The following is an 18,893-nucleotide window of genomic DNA, read 5'->3' as shown; positions in this document are numbered from 1 at the left end:
TCTTAATCAGGATATTAATAAGGAACTAGCAGTTTATGAAGCTTTTGGAATAATCCACCAATTTTTTAAAATTAAACACTATCTAAAGATTTGCATCGAAGCGTTTTTTTTTGATAGTGATTTTAATCACTGTCAGATATCATTATACTTGATCCAACTATGCCACGTCACCACTGTGCCGCGACCCCCCTGTGCTGGGTTTTTTTTTTTTTTATTAATTGGTACAGACGGATTCGAACTTCGTACCCTTAGCGTGAAAGACATAAGTGTTACCGATTCTGCAACTGTTCGTTGCCGTTATTGTGTAAGTTTATAAATATCTATATTAAGTTTCTAAATAAATTAATTGAAATAACATAAAATATACGTTTTTACGTAATTTTTACCTATTATATTGAAAATATTAACTTATTCAACAGTACATTACCAAAAAAACCAAAAATATTTAATTTTACCTTGATAAAAATTTTCATTATTTGCTTGTAGTTTGAATATTTTTAACTGAATCTACTTGAAAATATTTTTTATCAAACTTAATTATCCAAATAACATGTAGGAAAAAAATTACGCAATTGGATGATGGTAAATTTTTTTTTAAAAGCCTTTAAAATGATTTAATGGCTGAAATTTGCTGTATTTGTAAAAATAGCATTTTTAACGAAAATGTAAGTAAGAATTAAGTTGCAAATAGAACTAATGCAAAATAAGCGGTTTTCTTTTAATTTTTTGAACACATAATATGAAGAAAAAAAATTCATGCTTTTATTTGTTGATTTAAACGTATATGATTGTGTACAAGCCCAAAATCTAAACGCGTGAAATATAAAATTGGGTGTGTCTTATAATTTTGACCACTAGTGTACCACTATCATAAAATTAAGGGAGGTTAGATATTGGTCACACTAAACTTACACAAAAAATAAATATTTAACAAAGATGAAAATCCCACTTGCAACCATTGATTAAAAATTATTACCATTTTTCAACATCTTTCAACATCTTTCTTTTTTAGGAAGAAATAATGTACAAATACATCGTACAAATCTTATATTTTTTTAAAAAAAAAAAAAAATTTAAGAATTTCTATTGTAATCAAAATTATTATTTTATTGTAATTTTCTTTTAGTCACTTTCAATTTAATAGCCTTTATAAATTAAAAAAACGTGGTGACAACCGGAAATAACTGAATTAGGAGTTAAAATAAGACAAGCATTTATAACATTCATTATTTAAACGATTAAAAATCTAATAGGTATCTTCGGACATAGGCTTAAATATATTTCGATAAAATTAGTAGAATATCGATGTAATATTTCAAAGAATTACAGAATTGTAAGAATAAACGGATATCATATATCTAATTCCTTTATATAAACTTACATCAGTGTTAGAGTAAAATGCAATATTGATGTATTGACATTATTATTTTGATTATATAAAAATTTGATTGATCTAATCTAAAATTGATCTTTCATAATAATTATTTAATAATATGTATTTCAATTATTGACTTATGAGATATTATTATTAATGCATTAAGAATTTTGTCTATTACTGATCTTCCTTAATCAAGCCTTTTCTATTAAAAAAGCATAAAAAATAACATAACTTCATTTTACACTCAAATTAATTTTTTTTGTACCCATAAAAATATGTATAATGGGTAGAAATTATTTAATGCAATAGTAGGGGTTGTATTGAATTGAAATGTTTATTAAATATATATTAAATTTACTTTTATTTTTTCGCATAAAATTGTTTGATATAATTCAATCAATATTATTAACTTATTTTTGAAAAATTGTGTCTCTATATTATGCCACGGCAATCTATATTATTTTTTCTTTTTCAGATCACTGCGTTCAAATAAACGAAATTCTTATGTGGTACTTGTCGCGTTGGTCAGAAAAAGGTAAATATAATTAGTTGATAAAATCATTGTTGAACACATTTTAACTTTTCAAATATATTATTACAGCTTTGTAGAAAAAAACGAAAGTGATGTTACATTATTATTAACCAGTGGATTTAATAAAGTAAGTCATTTTTTTATTTACTAGGTCGAACAAATTAATTTTATTACTGCATTTTAGTCAAAATATGTATTTTTAAATTTAATAATAGAACACAAAGTTAAATATTATGGTTAATAAAGATCTATGTCAATTAAGAAGTTTAAAGTGTAATTGTAGTAGTTTGCTTTAACCTTAAATATACTAGATATGTGTTTGAGACTGTATATTAGGTAAAACAATAGTTTTTATAACCTGCGGGTGACTTATTCACAATGGGGGTAACATGGTATATAACAGCCTAAAAGATAATAGGTATATGTCTTTGTTGTAGACAAAATGTTATGATAACACAATTTCATGTCACTATCATGACAGGTATTATCTTATTCATTTAAGATATGGGTACCTTTATAAGTTTCAGGTTAAGCTTCTCGTTTAAAATCTTGTAGTTTGCCTAGAGAACGTCACTAACTGATTCCTTGGTTGTATCATAAGCCTCACAGAATTGAATTATACAATAAAGATATCGTTGAGTAATATGTTAAGGGATTGTAATAGTACAGCTAAGCATATCTAAAATTTAATTACCCATATATTACCAGAACACGCTATAAATAGAAATATATGATAAAGCTATACATCAATATCCTTTAAATTTTAACGCATGATATTAATTTTAAATATGGACTACTTGTGACTAAATTCCACTTATAATATTAACTTTTATTTTAGTATTTAATTCTTCCATATACAAAATTAATTAAATAGTTAATAATTTTACCTCAATGCAATGTAATCCGCTAGCTATGTCTCACATAATAACTTCAAATATATAAAAAAATTTATAATTTTTTCTTTAGAAATTATTTTATCCTACACACTTTAATTAACAAAATAGAATAGTTCTATTCCCTCTCTTTCTCTCTTAAAATTTGACTAACTTATATGTTTTTATATGATGACATGTTTGACTATATTAAAAACTAGAAAATTATGTAATCAAGAAAATGACTCGTCAATAACAACTTTTGAAACATTATTTAAAAAAGATATAAATATCAGTTCTTATAAGCAGTTCTAGAAACGCTTTGAGATGAAAAATAAATAGACCAGCGCTTCACCCAAATTTATAATTTTTAAATACTAATAATTTCTGAAATGCTGATTCAAAAGTTGTTATTGACCTATAAATAAAATAAATAACATCATATTTTATTTTATATCATATATTATTTAAGTTTGATTTTTTTTTCACGAGTAATCTGTTAGAATTTTAATATGACTGTAATATTTCGTATAATTCTACTTTACATGTCATTAAATATTGATAAAATACAGTTTTGATGTAGTACAGTATATAAGTTAACAGAAACTTACATAATTTAACTTATTTAAGTATATTTTAAGCCAACTACTTTTTGTAGCTTTATATTTCGTAGATACTAAAAGACAAGCAAGTTACCATTATTTAACATTTTATATATTTTATATCATATAAAGTGTGATTATTAGTCAATAATATTATATTTACTCAAAATAATTCATTCTGTATGTTTTATTTTATTCGTAACATATTTTTAGGAAAAAATATTTAATTTTACTATCGATTAATAATATAACATTATTTATTTATATAACATTACAATAAAAAGAAATTCAAATCATTAAATAATATAACTGATGGTAAATAATATCTATGAAATATAATTCATATTATTAAAGTATTTATATATAACATATTTATCCATATAAAAGCTATGAAAAAAAATTAATAAGTACAAAAATTATGAATAGAAAGTAGATCTAAGGGTTGACAAAACATTATTTTTAAAATGATCTTGATGCGATTCAAAAAATTCACTATACATACATACTGAATTGTCTAATAACAAAGCTCTAGGGGAAAAAGACATATCTACTAAATTAGTATTAAATTTAGGAACATTAAATAAAAATGGTATTATAGAAAAATGAACTAAGGTAAGAAATTAAGCCCTTAATAGTAGTTCAGGGCAATCAATATTAAAATTAATTGTACAAAAGTTATGTGTGTAGCCGGTCAAGTTCCACATAGCTCGAAATCGCATTACCCCTCTCCATGTAATGACGACAATCGTGTCCGGCACTACCGACAGCTTGCTGTCACTACGCGTGTGTCCGCGGTTGACGTTATATCGAACCGTTGAGTCCAATGACTCGTAGCCAGTGAGCTGGCATAGTTTTCTTGTTGGGTTTGTGTCGGCCTGTATAGGCGAAGCCCCAACGTACGGTTACTAAAGGCTCAATCCATATTTGGAGTTGGTGTCCTTAGCGTCCACACACCGGTGGTGTTTCCTTTTCTGTGGTTCGTCGAGTTAGTGCGTCTTGTCACTATAAAATTAATCGTGGCACTCAGGATTGTTGGCGTCGGCCAAGAAGTATTGTTGTGGAAATCTCAAGCATTTCGATATCACGCGGCCGAAGAAGTGTCAAGTGGCTGGGTGATGTTACTCCTTTTTTTTCTTATTACTTAATGTTCGTATTATATGTAATTATTGGATTTGTATATTATTAAAAGAATCGTGTCATTAGCAAAAAAAAAAAATATAGAATAGATTGTTTTTTAGCCTATTATTCGACTGTATAAGTAAAACACCGATCCGTCATTTATGTTAAGATAATTAACTTAACGTTAAAAGTATAAAGTCGTGAAATAATTCACTCTGGGAATTGTAAGTTTCATTTCAATATATTTTTACATTTATAAAGTCGTAAATAAACATAAAGTCTGCTAATTTACACCTGATTATGCATATATAAAGGTCAATTGAGTCCACTACTGACGTAATAGAATCCCTAGAAATAGGTAGATTCATCTTAAAAAATAGTATTTTTAAAAATTTATATTGAATATTCTCAAATTTCGAAGTATAGGTTATGTAGATAGGATTAGACTCCTAACTAATTGAATGTCAAATCAGAACTAAAATAATTATCCAATTCTCTAACTGAATACACATTTTTTAGTTAAATATTCGAAATATGATAAGTATAAATTATTAAATTATTATTACGAACACAAGTTATAATATGATATTTATCAATGTTTAAAGAAAAAAAATTAAGCATATTGTATTCAAGATATCGATTTCATTTAATAAATTAGACTAAAAAATTACAATCATCATTAAAGTGGACATTTTTTTATACTTTTGTTTAATGTTTAAGTTTAAGTTTAAATAATGATTTAGTTTAAGTGGCATTAAAGAAAATACAATACTTAATTTTAAAACCACTATTTTCGAAGTTTTGTATTGAAGTTAAAATTTAAATGGAAATTCAAATATGATACCATAATAGTAATTAAAAAAAAAAATTATACTCTACTTACCTTTGAATTTCACACAACATATAAAAAAATTGGTTTTATTTTTATGATAATTAACAAAATATTTTATTCGTATAGTTTTTTTAAGTGATGGTATAAGCATTGATAATTACAGTATTTAAAACACTTTTTTTGTAGTATAATAATATCCAATATCAACATATTAATAATGATTATAGAATTTATAATCTATGTTATTACATTAACAAAAATTATATTTTTTTTAACAAATAATTATTTTCTTATAAAAATTGTAAATAAATTTCACACAATTTTTGGATGAGTCAACCTGGTTTCTTTGTAATAATTTAAAAACCAAAATATTAAACATTTTTTTAAAACCATGACGTTGTACTGTCCTACGGTACATATAGTAATTTTCCCAATGTGAAAAAAATGATGTACTCTTTGACCGAAAAATAAATTGATAGGTACATACATTTTGTATAACAAAAATGTCAAAGCACACTGTTTCATTTATTGAACAATATCGTGTATTAAACAAATATTTATTTTAATTAATGGAATAATAAAGTTGTATTATTATTATTAAATTTTCGTTTATCGAATGTTTATTTAGAGTTTAATTAATTGCTGAAACACTAGTGTAATTAGATATTATGTATTTATTTCCTATTTATTTTTTTTATGTTTAAACTTTGTTTTTGGGTAAATATTCAATTTAAACTAATATATTGATAATATTGATATATTATATCAATATCTAAATGGATATCAATTTATATAGATATATTTATTTAGTTACAAATAAATATACAATAAACTTTTATTTTTAAATAATTTTTATCCTAAATTTATTATAGAAATATTGTTAAAATAATTATATTAACAATTAAATAAAGCTAATTAATGTGTTTTAATTAATAATTACAAGAAAATAAGTTTGAAGTTTTAAATTAATGTTTTTAATGTAAATGAAAGATATTGGATTTTAAAATTCACAATGAATCAATTTTGTATTTTTTGTAATTTGGCTAACATTTTAATATTATTTAAAAATAAACTTTTAACTAAAATTAACATCGTTAATCGTCCTACTATTATTTTTATTATCGAAAAAATACTATTCAACAACTCAATATTATAATCTTTAATATCACCTCGTTTTTTCCTAAGGCTATTGTTTTTATGTAATATACAGGTGGATTCTGTTTTCTTATACCATTAAGTTAATAAAAAAATTGGGATTTTTTTTTTGGTTTGTTTTAGTGACCTCTTTTTAATTTACGAATTATGAAACAATTTTTATGATCATATCTTATATTGTAAAAGAATAATAACTTAATTTTTTCAAATGGGAACATACATAATTAATTAGCTTATTTATTAGATAATTGTCTAATCAAGAAAATGACTTGTCTATGACAAACTTTTGAACCAACACTCTAGAAGTTATGTGTAGATATTATTTACTTATTTTCGTAATGATTAATTTTTCATCAATAGATTATGATTGAATCATGTAACAAAAATACCTGGATTAAAGAGTTGAATCAGTTGGAAAGGGATGATGTCGCAGTCCGATCAGTGTTGGCACAGCAAGATGCAATTTTGGCAGCTATGGATAAGACCAAAGACATAGTAATCATAACTGACCTCAAGCATAATATACAAGTATTTATCTACACTTGTTATTATTATTATTACATTTTATTATTTCCACACTTTTGAATTTCAATTTATTAAATTTTCTAAAACAAGTTAATACAATTTATAAGTATATATTATTATTACCTTGACGTTGGAGTCGTTGATAATATTTATATACTCTATTGAGATATACTTATTATTATAAAACGATTTAAGATAAATTTGCAAAATAATAGACCTTCAATGTGAAAAAAGGTGCTTGAGGGGCAAGAAGAATAATATGATCTACAAAATTCAGTTATCTTAACTTTATTTATCGCTGAAGGGTTGCGAAAATACTTAAAAACTCGTTAATACATTTTTAATCTTTATCATTTTCACTTTTTACTTAATTATATACGAAATGAAACTTTGTATTATAAAAATATTTATTATGCAATACTTAAAATCATTATTACACATTCTTGACACGTACTAGACCCATTAATTTTATTATTTCTTGAGTTAAAAGTTTTATTTTGAAAATTTATAAAATATGAAATGATGCAACTTTGATTAACAACTTTATTTTATTGTCGTACACAGCTTTATTTGATACTGAAAAATTAATAAATAACCAAAATTTTGTTGAAAATAGGAAGACCCTTTCAAAAATAGTTAGGTTCTCTAATTTCTCTAAAGGTATATCAAAAACTGCAATTAATACATCTGTCTATCTGTATTATATCAAAACCTAATATTTTACTTATTAGAAATATTTAATTAATTTCTCTTAATCTACTTCACATTATAATAAATAAGAGAAAACAAATGTTACGAACAGTTTTAATATATTGCTAATATTGGATTTTTAATCAGTATGAAAAGTGAGTAAGGCTGGGGAATGGAAAATAATTATAAAAATTAATACATCAAATTTTTTTATCATACATGTGTCGCAAACATATATATCCTAAGAAATAGTTCCTCGCAAATTTGTGTTTGTAAAACTTTAAAAATTGGCGTATAATAATAAGATTTTTTACAATTAAAATTCATAATAAAGAGAGATAAGAAATTTTAGTAACAGACCTAGTTTCTTGCTTTTTAAAATCTTGCAAAAAATTTTTGGGTAATGAAAATATGAATTAGAAAACCCAAAAATTGTATTCTAGTTGCGTTGCCTATTTAGAAATTTCATATTAAATGTTCAAGGAAGGGTAATTTTTGGGATGATTTGATGTTCTTTCGCTTTGCTTTTAGTTAACTACAATTAGAGTAAATAATTATAGAGTGATCAGTTTATCATAAACTACTCAATTACTCGCAAAATAAATACAACATTAAAAAAATAATTTCTGATATCTTTCATTTACATATAATGCTTGATTTATCAACTAATAATTAATTTTTAAGATCATCCCTTATAACTTATAGGGATGTCAACTTACATATAAAACAGAATATTATTTAATTAAGAAGGTTAATTTAATGACTATATAATTTGTTATTTTATAAGCTAATTAAATATGTAAGTTATCATTTAAAAAAACCCAGCACAATGGGGTCGCGGCACAGTGGTGACGTGGCATAGTTGGATCAAGTATAATGATATCTGACAGTGATTAAAATCACTATAAAAAAAAAACGCGCTTCGATGCAAATCTTCAGATAGTGTTTAATTTTAAAAAATTGGTGGATTATTCCAAAAGCTACATACATGATCTGGTATTTCCTTATTAATATCCTGATTAAGATAAAGTATGTCGAATGAAAAAAGGAATATTAAAAAATAGTATTTCCCATAAAAAAATTATATTGATCAATACACTTTTCAATAAGTTATAGCATTATAATGTTAAAAATGTAAAATACAAAATCGAAAATTTTCACACAAAAATAGCATTCGGTAGCTATTTTCACCCTGAAGATAAAATAAAGTCCGAAATTTTTTTTTACCATTATAAAGTATATTACATTAGCTTTAATTTAAGATATATATAAAAGTGTCAGACCTTCCAGAACACTTTCAAAAGTTAAGTTGAAAAAATTAATTTTTTGTAAAAAAGTTGTCATTTTAAGTCCCCCCTGTGGGCAGGTAAAAAGTCAGATTTATAAAAAAAATATACCAAATGATAGGTAATGACATCATGCATCTATAAAAAAAAGAATTATATTGATATGTTTATTTGAAAAAATTTACGGCAGTTTTTAGTAAAAAAAATTGAAAAAATTTCGATAATTAGTGATTTTTAAATTTGTAATTTTTTCGGAGATTTCCCCCATTTACGGGGAACGAGGGAAATTTTTTCAATTTTTAAGGGTAATGTCTTCGACTAGATACGATTTGTGATCTTTTGACGTATCATTGAAAGAAATCGGATCGGTGAGAGCTGAAAAAAAAAATAAGATACTATCAGGTACAATGCACCCGGAAAAATTCCAATTAATTTTTTTACTGTGACGACTATTGAGAAGCTTTTAATATTACTATTTACTGCCTGGACTAAATTTCCATCCAATGCTACTTGGGTTTATGCTTTAAAATTTACCCTGTTCTTAATGTGTTATATGATTTCAGTATATGAACAAATCGGGCTCATCTATTATGGGTTATAACACTGAGGATGTATTGAACAAACCATTAGCTCTTTTTCATCAACTTGGTGATATTGACCAAATTACTAAAAAATTAGAAAAGAACATTGAATGGGATGGAAAAGTTTCATGGAAGTGTAAGAACGGTGAACACGTGTACCTTCAATGTCGAGCATTTCCTTTCAAAGCATTAGGAAAGTAAGTAGAAACAATAGAAAGAATAACTAACCCAATAAAAATAAAATAAAATAAAGATTTTGTAAAATCTTTTTAAATTTTTAACAAAAATATTTTTAATTGATTAAAAGTTTTTTTTAAATAAATATGAGTGCACGAATGTCACAAGTCTAAAAATCTGAAAAATTTAACAATATTTTAAATTTAAGCTCAAAATATGAGATTTTAAAACATGGATAAAAGCCAGTACTAGTGGTTATGTACATTGAACATTACCAACTTACAACAATAATCAAATATCTTGTTTTAGGCCAAGTGATGAGACGGTTTTGTAATTGTGTTATTTACTTCATGGTTTTAATCATGAACTTTATATGAATAATTTATTTACTACCATGTCATTATTATAAGAATTTAAATAATTAAGTATTATTGTTCTTGGGACCTTAGGGCTAAATAAAGTACCTGGAATTAAGAATGAACTTATTAATGAAGATTTATTAGAAAGGGATAATTTGTTCCCTTGCTACTTTAAATGACAGCATAATTATTATTTGATGTAAAGACACCAAACTAATACACATTAAATTTACTTATGTGTTGATTCAATTTTTTTTTAATTGACTGAAAAATCAATAAAGTTATAGAATATAACAATATTAAATATGTGGCAATCATTAACAACTATTTTCTAATATAGCATATTGAAAAATGAATCAAATAAATGAAGAATTAATTTTTTTAGCTATTGTAAATTGAAAAACTTCAAAATGAGAGGAGTGGGTAGAACGAATTCGTTAATTTTTTTGAATATTATAAAATGGATTTTTTATAAATCTAGATTATAAAAAATTAGCCCTAAGATTTACAATGATTAACTTATTTGATATATAGATCATTTGATCATTTGTAAGTTATATTCGAGTTAGAATTGAATTATTAGAAATAATTTATTTGTATTAGTCCAATTCTATATCTTTGTTTTCTATAAAACATTTTAAGTTTTTCCAATCATTGATTTTTTAAAAGTAGTATCTATAAAAATACATTGTTAAGAACAAAGACTCCGGTATTCCAAATCTGGTCATAACCGATATTAATTGTTTTTTTCCTGATTTTCTTACCGAAAACATAACCTTATACGGCCTGAAATCAGTTTCTAAATCCGATCGTTTTTGAAAACCGTGTCTCAAATCAATTAAAAGTTTAAATCCTTTATTTTAAAGTGAATCCGTTGCAAATTTTGTTATTACCTATCAAATCTGATAAAATTGATTAAGAAATTTTATAATTTTAAAATTTACTTATTGATATTTTGCTAGGTTTTTAATATATATTTATTAATATTCAAATTTTAACTTAAAATTTTTGAATTTTGATAAACCTTTTTATAAAAATTGCTTAAGGTTGAATAATATGATAACTGTAATTTGAATTTTTTTTTATTTAGAGAAACAACAAACTATATATACGTTCAAGAAACTACTAGTGACAATCATGGTTACCCTAGAGGAAGTGTGCCTTCTATACGCAAAGGATCATATGATCTTAAATCTATTAATAGTGATGGTAAGTTTAGTACAATAATGCATGTTAACTTTTTATACATAAACTTTTGCTTTGGCATTAATTTTCTGAATTTTGTATATACACTGCTTTATTCCAGAATAATTAAAATAATTATTATAATGATGAATATTTTTGCTAAAACACGTTTTTCATTAAAAATAATACGACTAATAAAATTGATAATATATTCAATAAAACTCGATTTTTAGTAATTAAGAATTGAAATTGTTTTCAACTAAGAATAAAATGATTTTCTACAATATTGTGAAACTAAATATAATTTTTATTGATTTTTAATAAATTGTTTTAATAAGCAATTAGTTGAATATTCTGGTAGTAATAATACATGGATAATTAATCAAGAAAAATAAATAAGTTTTTAGTCAGGTATACATCCGTATGCTATTGGATGGTGCATGTATAGTTTAATATTAATATTATAATAATTATAATTTGAAATACTATATTACAATTATATATTATATTTTAGCTTCGATGCGAAGCTGAGATGGTATTAATTTTATTATGATGTGTTTTTTTTTAAATTTATTTTTGTGTCTGTTACTAATTTTTCTCAGCTTTCACCGAATTGATTTCTTTTAACGATACATCAAAAGATCACAAATAGTATCTAGTCGAAGATATTACCCTCAAAAATTGAAAAAATTTCCCTCGTTCCCTGTAAATGAGGGAAATCTCCAAAAAAATTATGAATTTAAAAATCGCTTATTTTCGAAATTTTTTCAATTTTTTTACTTAAAACTGCCATAACTTTTTGCAAAGCAATATAATTTTTTTTTATATAGACGCATGATATCTTTACCTATCATTTTTATATATTTTTTATAAATCTGACCCTTTACCTGCCTATAGGGAGATATTCAATGTTTCGGAAATACTGACACTTTTATTTATATCTTAAATTAAAACGTATGTAATATATTTTATTATAGAAAAAAAAAATTCGGACTTTATTTTGTTTTTACGGTGAAAACTAACATCAAAGTTAATAAATAAATACAATTTTTGTAACACATTTTTTTTTTATATTTTAACTTTATAAAGCTATAACTTTTTGTAACATGTATGGATCATTATATTTTTTATAATATATATATATATATTTATTTATTTATTACACTTCTATACTAGACCCAATTATGCCACGTCCCTACTGTGCCGTGACCCCCATGTGCTGGTTTTTTTTAAAATTAAATTTTAGTAATTTAAAATTAATTATATTCATTAATGATAAAAAAAACTTTCCAGGAGCTCAATCTGCACGAAGACAAAGTTTAGCAAAACTTCATAATTTACCATTGGAAGCGCCAATTACAAAAGTCATATCATTAATTTGTACAGCTCAAGAAAATTCAAATGATCAAGTAGTACAAATTCTCGATAAAGTATGTTACATTTTCTACTATATATTTTATTACTGGTATTTTAAAACCAGGGGTTAGAATCTTTGAGATTTTTAGGAACTGTTTTTAAAGATGTTCCTAAAATAAAAAATTAAGAGGTTTCGGTTCTATTAGAGGGTTTGAACCTTTTTAAAAGTTCCGGTTTAGCATCGCTTCTAATGGGTTCTAATTAAAATTAGTTATTGTTATTTAATTTGTATTTTTTTTAAATATTATTTTTTTGAGGTTGGTACTATATATCTTCTTCTTTTTCTTCTTCCTCACCTTAATCCCAACTACTTGGGGTCGGCCACCCTTATCCTAAACTTCCACATGACACCATCTCCCACATCATCTACACAAACATCAGCTGTCCTCAAATCGCATTTATACTATATATCAACATAAATATTAATAATTAATCTAAGAAATAACCCCATTTAAAAAAAGTAACTTAAAATTGAATAAACTATCACTGTTTTATTATTACATTTTTATAATATACTTTAAGCAATTAAAGCAGTTTTAAAAATATTTTTATAGTTTTTTTACCAATATAACACACATTTTATAATAAAACATTTTAGTTATTTATCATTTACACCAGAGTACTTTTTTAGAATTGTTAGTATTCCTAGCCTTTTTCCAACAAATAAAACAATCTTTATAAATAAAAAAAAAAATTAAAAAGCCATAGAAATTTAAAAATATTGGGCATTAATGAGAAAAAGATTCTCAAAAAGGTACATTAATATAATAGAGGATTTGTATGATGGAACTTGTACCAGGGTAAAAAATGTGAGCAAAGTAACAGAAGATTATAGGGTAAGAATAGAATACACAATGGTTCTGTTTTAAGCCCTTAACTAAACCTTCTACATATACTGCGAAAAATGTACACTATTATGATTTCTACCGCCAAATATTGTCGTGATAATAATATAATTATTATTTTAGCATAGTAACGCATGAGTCATTTAGACTTACATAGCGACATAGTTTACAATTAATTTTAAGAACCTTTAAAAAAACTGGTTATTGGTAGGGTTCTTAAAAACAAATAATTTGAAGTCCTGGTTAGGTTTTCGGTTCTTCGTTAGAAACTGTATCAAACCAGTTTTTAAAAGTGACAACCTAGATTGCAATTTAAAATAAAAGTGCTATAAGAGAACCCTGTTTAAAAAAGATATTAAATTATTTATAATCGATGATTTTACATAGATATGTTTCTCTTTCTGATTAATTTAGTAACAAAGATAAAATTTCCATAAAAAAATATAAAATTAAATTTAAAAAAATCAACATAATTAAAAATAAGGTGACAGTTTATCTAAGAAAAGTTTTACACTAGAATATTAAAAAATGTGTAAAGAAAAATGATTCATATATTTTTTTACATAATTTAGCTTAAAAAATATATTTGGTTAATTTTAGTTTTGTCTTAATGCAATAACATACTTTTGAACTATCATGCATCGTGGAAATTTGATTCTAAAAACAGTGTTGGAGATAATTAATTTTAATATACTAAAGCTGTTAAGAAAAATATGTGTGGATAAATAATATATTATTTTTTTCAAATGTTCCTTATTGATAAACTTTATAATTTAAACTCATGGTATAAAATTATTTATTTCGCATTTCTCTTCGTTATTTTCAGCGATATCAAGAATTATTTTATATTCTTCTAATAAGTTTGCAATAAGAATGTTCATAGCTTCAATTAGTTCTTGATTTTTGTTTTCAATTTTTGTTGGAGGATAATATTCATTTTCTAAGTTTTTACTTATTACAGATTTAAACAAATCCCAAAATTGTTCTCGGTCAAATATAAATATATCATCACTAAAATAGTATTGCGAAATTTTTTTACCTTTGAAATAATTATTTATGATTTCTATGATTTCAATGAAAACATGGGGTATGATTGCAAAATATAAAACAGAATTTGGTTCTTTTGGTAAATGTTTGAAATTCTTTAAAGCATTACTGATGTTTATTAGAACTTCATTTTTTAAATGAATAAAAAAAAAAAAATTACTTATAGTACATACCGCGGTACTTAAATTTTCAATAGATTTATCATGATTCTTCAGACCAGCTGTCATACTACCATAATAGGCCAATACGTACAAGTATTTCATTGATCGGTTCACCATGGCATCTTCATAGTATTTGTGAAGCAATCTCCTCTTATTATATTCATATAACCATCGACTATTGTTTACATTTTTCTGAACTTCCTTGAATGAAATACCCAATGGAACATTTTTTAAGATGCTGGGGGGGGCCAATTTTACTATTTCATTTTCTATATATTCTATGTTTTTGAATAACAGCTCATCTAATTGAATATGATCAATGTAGAAACATAATAAAAAAATTGTTGACAAAAATAAAGATGAAATGTTCAACATTATTTAAATATTTTACAATTTTAATGTTTTTGATAATTTTAATTAGACTAAAAATATTGTAAAAAAAATATAATTAAATATTTCATACTTTTATATTTCTTTTGTATACGTAAATTATCAAATATAGTTTTATTTACACAACTGAATAAGTATTTTTTAAATTGAATAAACTATTAAATAATTAAACGTATAAAAAGTATTAAATTTTTTTTATCAAATTTCTAGAGTTCCTATTTTATATTCGAACTATTTATACACTTTAAATTAGGTACTATAATTATGAATACAATAAAACTTTTAAAATATGATGAATTATTTTTATTGGAGATAAATTTTTAATAAATTGGGAAATCTTTATTATTAATTAGAAAACGGAATAATAATAAAAATTATAACAAAGCTACAACTGGAGTTTTATTATATATATTTGTTTTATACTAAGAAACTTTTGTTGTATTAATTTCGTCCTGTTTTGACTCATATTTTAAAAAAATGGAATAACCACATAGGTTATTTATAAAAAACCCAGCACAGTGGGGTCGCGGCATAGTGGGGACGTTGCATAGTTGGGTCCAATATAGATTTAATCTGACAGTGATTAAAATCACTCTCATAAGAAACGATTCGATGCAAATCTGTAGATAGTGTTTAATTCTAAGAAATTGATGGATAATTACAAAAGCAACATCAACTTCTATTTCCTTAATTATACCCAGATTAGTAATTCTTTTAACTATATATTATATAATTTTTAAAAATAATTGTTTTAAAATTATTATTGATTATGATTTTTAATATGTTAAAAGAAATCATATTTAACCTACTTTTTTTTGTCCTTTAAAGTGAAAGTTTTAATAAAAAAAAAAATGAATTTATTACTATAACTTTTAGCTCAACTTGTAAGTTTGAAATTGACATTATTAAATAGAAAAAAATGAAATTGTTAAGATTAATATGCATTTAGGAAATTTTATAATTACTATTTACAGTACATTTATCAGATAAGTTAGATTTTTTTTTCATTTTTATCGTAATAGATCACTTAAATAAAAACCATAGTAATTATTTCTAATTAACTTTTAGTGTTTAAAAAGATTCTACAATGGAAATATTCAGAATTTAATTAATTTTAATGATTATTTATCTAAAAAAACCAATAAAAAAAAAGTTGTTAAAAAGATTTACTCAATTGAGCGTATTATAACATTTGATTATAATTGTAAAAATCCATCGTTAAATTCAGGTGGAACTAAAAATATTTTTTTTTTTAAATTTATGATTTATTTAGCAACATGTTACAAAAAAATTTGAAATATTATAGACTGGTAGTAGCACACACAAATAGAGTTAAAAAATTCATAAATTACAAAGTAAAATTATTTACTTTTGTAGTTGAATACTTTTATCATATCAAATCTAATTCGAGAATAAATACTTTAGAATATTAGAAATTATTGATTTTAATTGTTTGTATGGAAAAAGATGGTTAAGCTACTTTTTATTTGAATAAGGAATATTTTTTCGATTTTTAAGAGTAATAACTTAAACTAAATACGAATTGTAATCATTTGACATTTGTTGAAAAAAGTAGGTCTAGTGAGAATTGGCAAAATAAATCGTAGCTACAAAAAGAACCACATTGAAACCAAAGAATAAAATTAACATGAATATAAATTTCTTCTCACGAGGGAAGACTATAGTGATAGTATAGTTTATATTTATTGAAGTTACTGAATCTAAATGAGATAATAATCAAATGATTTGAAAATTTTATTTTAACTCAAAAAAAATGCAAAATATTAATAGCCACAGTTGGACTTGAACGTCGTACACTCAGCGTGAAAGACACAAGTGTTAAAGATTCAGAAACTGTTCGTTGCTTTCGTCACATGATAAAATTAGCTATTTAAGCTAACTGAAATTTAAAAATTACTTTTTAGACTTTAAAAAAGTAAACAAATTTTAATAAGTGTAATTTCCTATGTCTTATGAACTTTATTCTATGTCAATTAAATTATATAATATTCATGAAAGTCAGTGTATTCCCTAATAAGATATTTTAAAATAAAATAAAATACAAAACCCAGAATTTTAGTACAAAAATAGCATATTTTTGAATACGGTAGCCATTTGCGCATAGAAGATAGGTCGTCGGGACAAATTTTTTTTTTTTATTTTATAGTACATAAAATAAGATTTAATTTGATATATGTTTAAAGGACGCAGTATTTCCGGAACATTTTCAAAAATTAAGTTGAAAAAGTTAGTTTTTGTAAAAAAGTTGCTATTTTAAATCCCCCCCAATAAGCAGGTTAAGTGTTAGATTTTCAAAAAAATGATATCAAATGAAAGGAAAATATCTAAGGTCTTAGTTTAAAAAAAAATTATGTTGATTTGTTAATTTTTGAAAAAGTTATGGAAATTTTAAGAAAAAAATGACAAAATTTACCGATTTTTAAATTTGTAATTTTTTTTGGAAATTTCCCCCATTTGCGGAGAACGAGGGAAAATTTTTCTATTTATAAGGATAATGTCTTCAAATAGATACGATTTGTGATCTTTTGACGTATCGTTGAAAGAAATCGGTTCAGTAAGAACTGAGAAAAAGTAGTGACAGACATAAAAAAAAAAACACATCATGGTAAAATTAATACCTTCTCAGCTTCGCATCGAAGCTAACATTTATAATATAAAATGCAGAACGCATAATGTCTTGAAGAAACACGATGTATCCAATCTTATTGTCCGAAAAATGAGTATACAAAATTAATATTTCAATGTAACTTAATACTCCCCGTGTTATAGTTGAATTTTACTAACTATTTAATAATTTTGTTTGTACTATCATAATAATAAACTAAAAATCACTAATCAAGACATTTATTTTGTGTTTATTTGCGGATGATATAATTTTGATAACTTAGAGAATAAAAATTTGATTTAAACTTTTTTTACTACTTTAGAATATTTATCTTTCTGAAATTTTGTTTTCTTGATACATTAATTTCTAACATTGATTTATTAAAATTTTTTTTTTTTTTTATAGGTTGTAGATATTTTGCGTGTTACTGAACTTTATTCGTCACACTTGAAAACTGAAAATATCAAATATGACGATCCGGTTACTTCAGATTTAATTGGAGCCCTTATTACGGTAAATAACTATTATAATTCAATATGAATCACTTATACATGACAATTCACGTCGTATGCTATATAGCAAAGTCATATGCATGTTACATCGACTAGGAGAAGTTCAAACGATTCTGCTACTGTCAAAAGTCAACAATATGGGTTGAGTTTAGCTAAAACTAACTTCATGTTGAGTGTAACTCCGCAGATCAAGGAGCTCCTAGATATGTCATTGTACTGGGATTTCAATATATTTAAACTTGAAGAACTTACAATGAAAAGGTATAATCACATGAAGTAATTTAAATAATGACTCATAATAATGGTATTTGTCATAGTTGGAGAGTTCTTCACAGATTCTCAACATATTTTTTTCTAATCTTACAACTTATACAACGATAAAAACCCAGCACAGGGGGGTCGCGGCACAGTGGTGACGTGGTATAGATGGATCAAGTATAATGATATCTGACAGTGATTAAAATCACTATAAAAAAAAACGCTTCGATGCAAATCTTTAGATAGTGTTTAATTTTAAAAAATTGGTGGATTATTCCAAAAGCTTCATAAACTGCTAGTTCCTTATTAATATCCTGATTAAGATAAAGTATGTCGAATGAAAAA

General features: G+C 24.3%; 1 protein-coding gene across 3 annotated transcripts in view; it reads left to right on the top strand.

Moving 5' to 3' along the window:
• The window catches only part of LOC126897822 (high affinity cAMP-specific and IBMX-insensitive 3',5'-cyclic phosphodiesterase 8-like), a 105,033-nt gene that overhangs the window by 79,438 nt on the left and 6,702 nt on the right, over window positions 1–18,893 (top strand). For all 3 annotated transcript variants that reach the window (XM_050671729.1, XM_050671721.1, XM_050671713.1), the window contains exons 7-14: window positions 1,854–1,913; window positions 1,980–2,037; window positions 6,851–7,018; window positions 9,555–9,769; window positions 11,199–11,317; window positions 12,587–12,723; window positions 18,184–18,291; window positions 18,358–18,551. In XM_050671729.1, coding sequence (XP_050527686.1) covers window positions 1,854–1,913; window positions 1,980–2,037; window positions 6,851–7,018; window positions 9,555–9,769; window positions 11,199–11,317; window positions 12,587–12,723; window positions 18,184–18,291; window positions 18,358–18,551 — 1,059 coding nt within the window. The remainder of the gene's footprint in view (window positions 1–1,853; window positions 1,914–1,979; window positions 2,038–6,850; window positions 7,019–9,554; window positions 9,770–11,198; window positions 11,318–12,586; window positions 12,724–18,183; window positions 18,292–18,357; window positions 18,552–18,893) is intronic.

This window comes from Daktulosphaira vitifoliae, unplaced genomic scaffold, assembly GCF_025091365.1.
Source record: "Daktulosphaira vitifoliae isolate Bord-2020 unplaced genomic scaffold, ASM2509136v1 Scaffold_1, whole genome shotgun sequence".
NCBI lineage: Eukaryota > Metazoa > Arthropoda > Insecta > Hemiptera > Phylloxeridae > Daktulosphaira > Daktulosphaira vitifoliae.
Note: the sequence above shows the minus strand (reverse complement) of the source record. Positions and strands in the feature narration are given on the sequence as shown.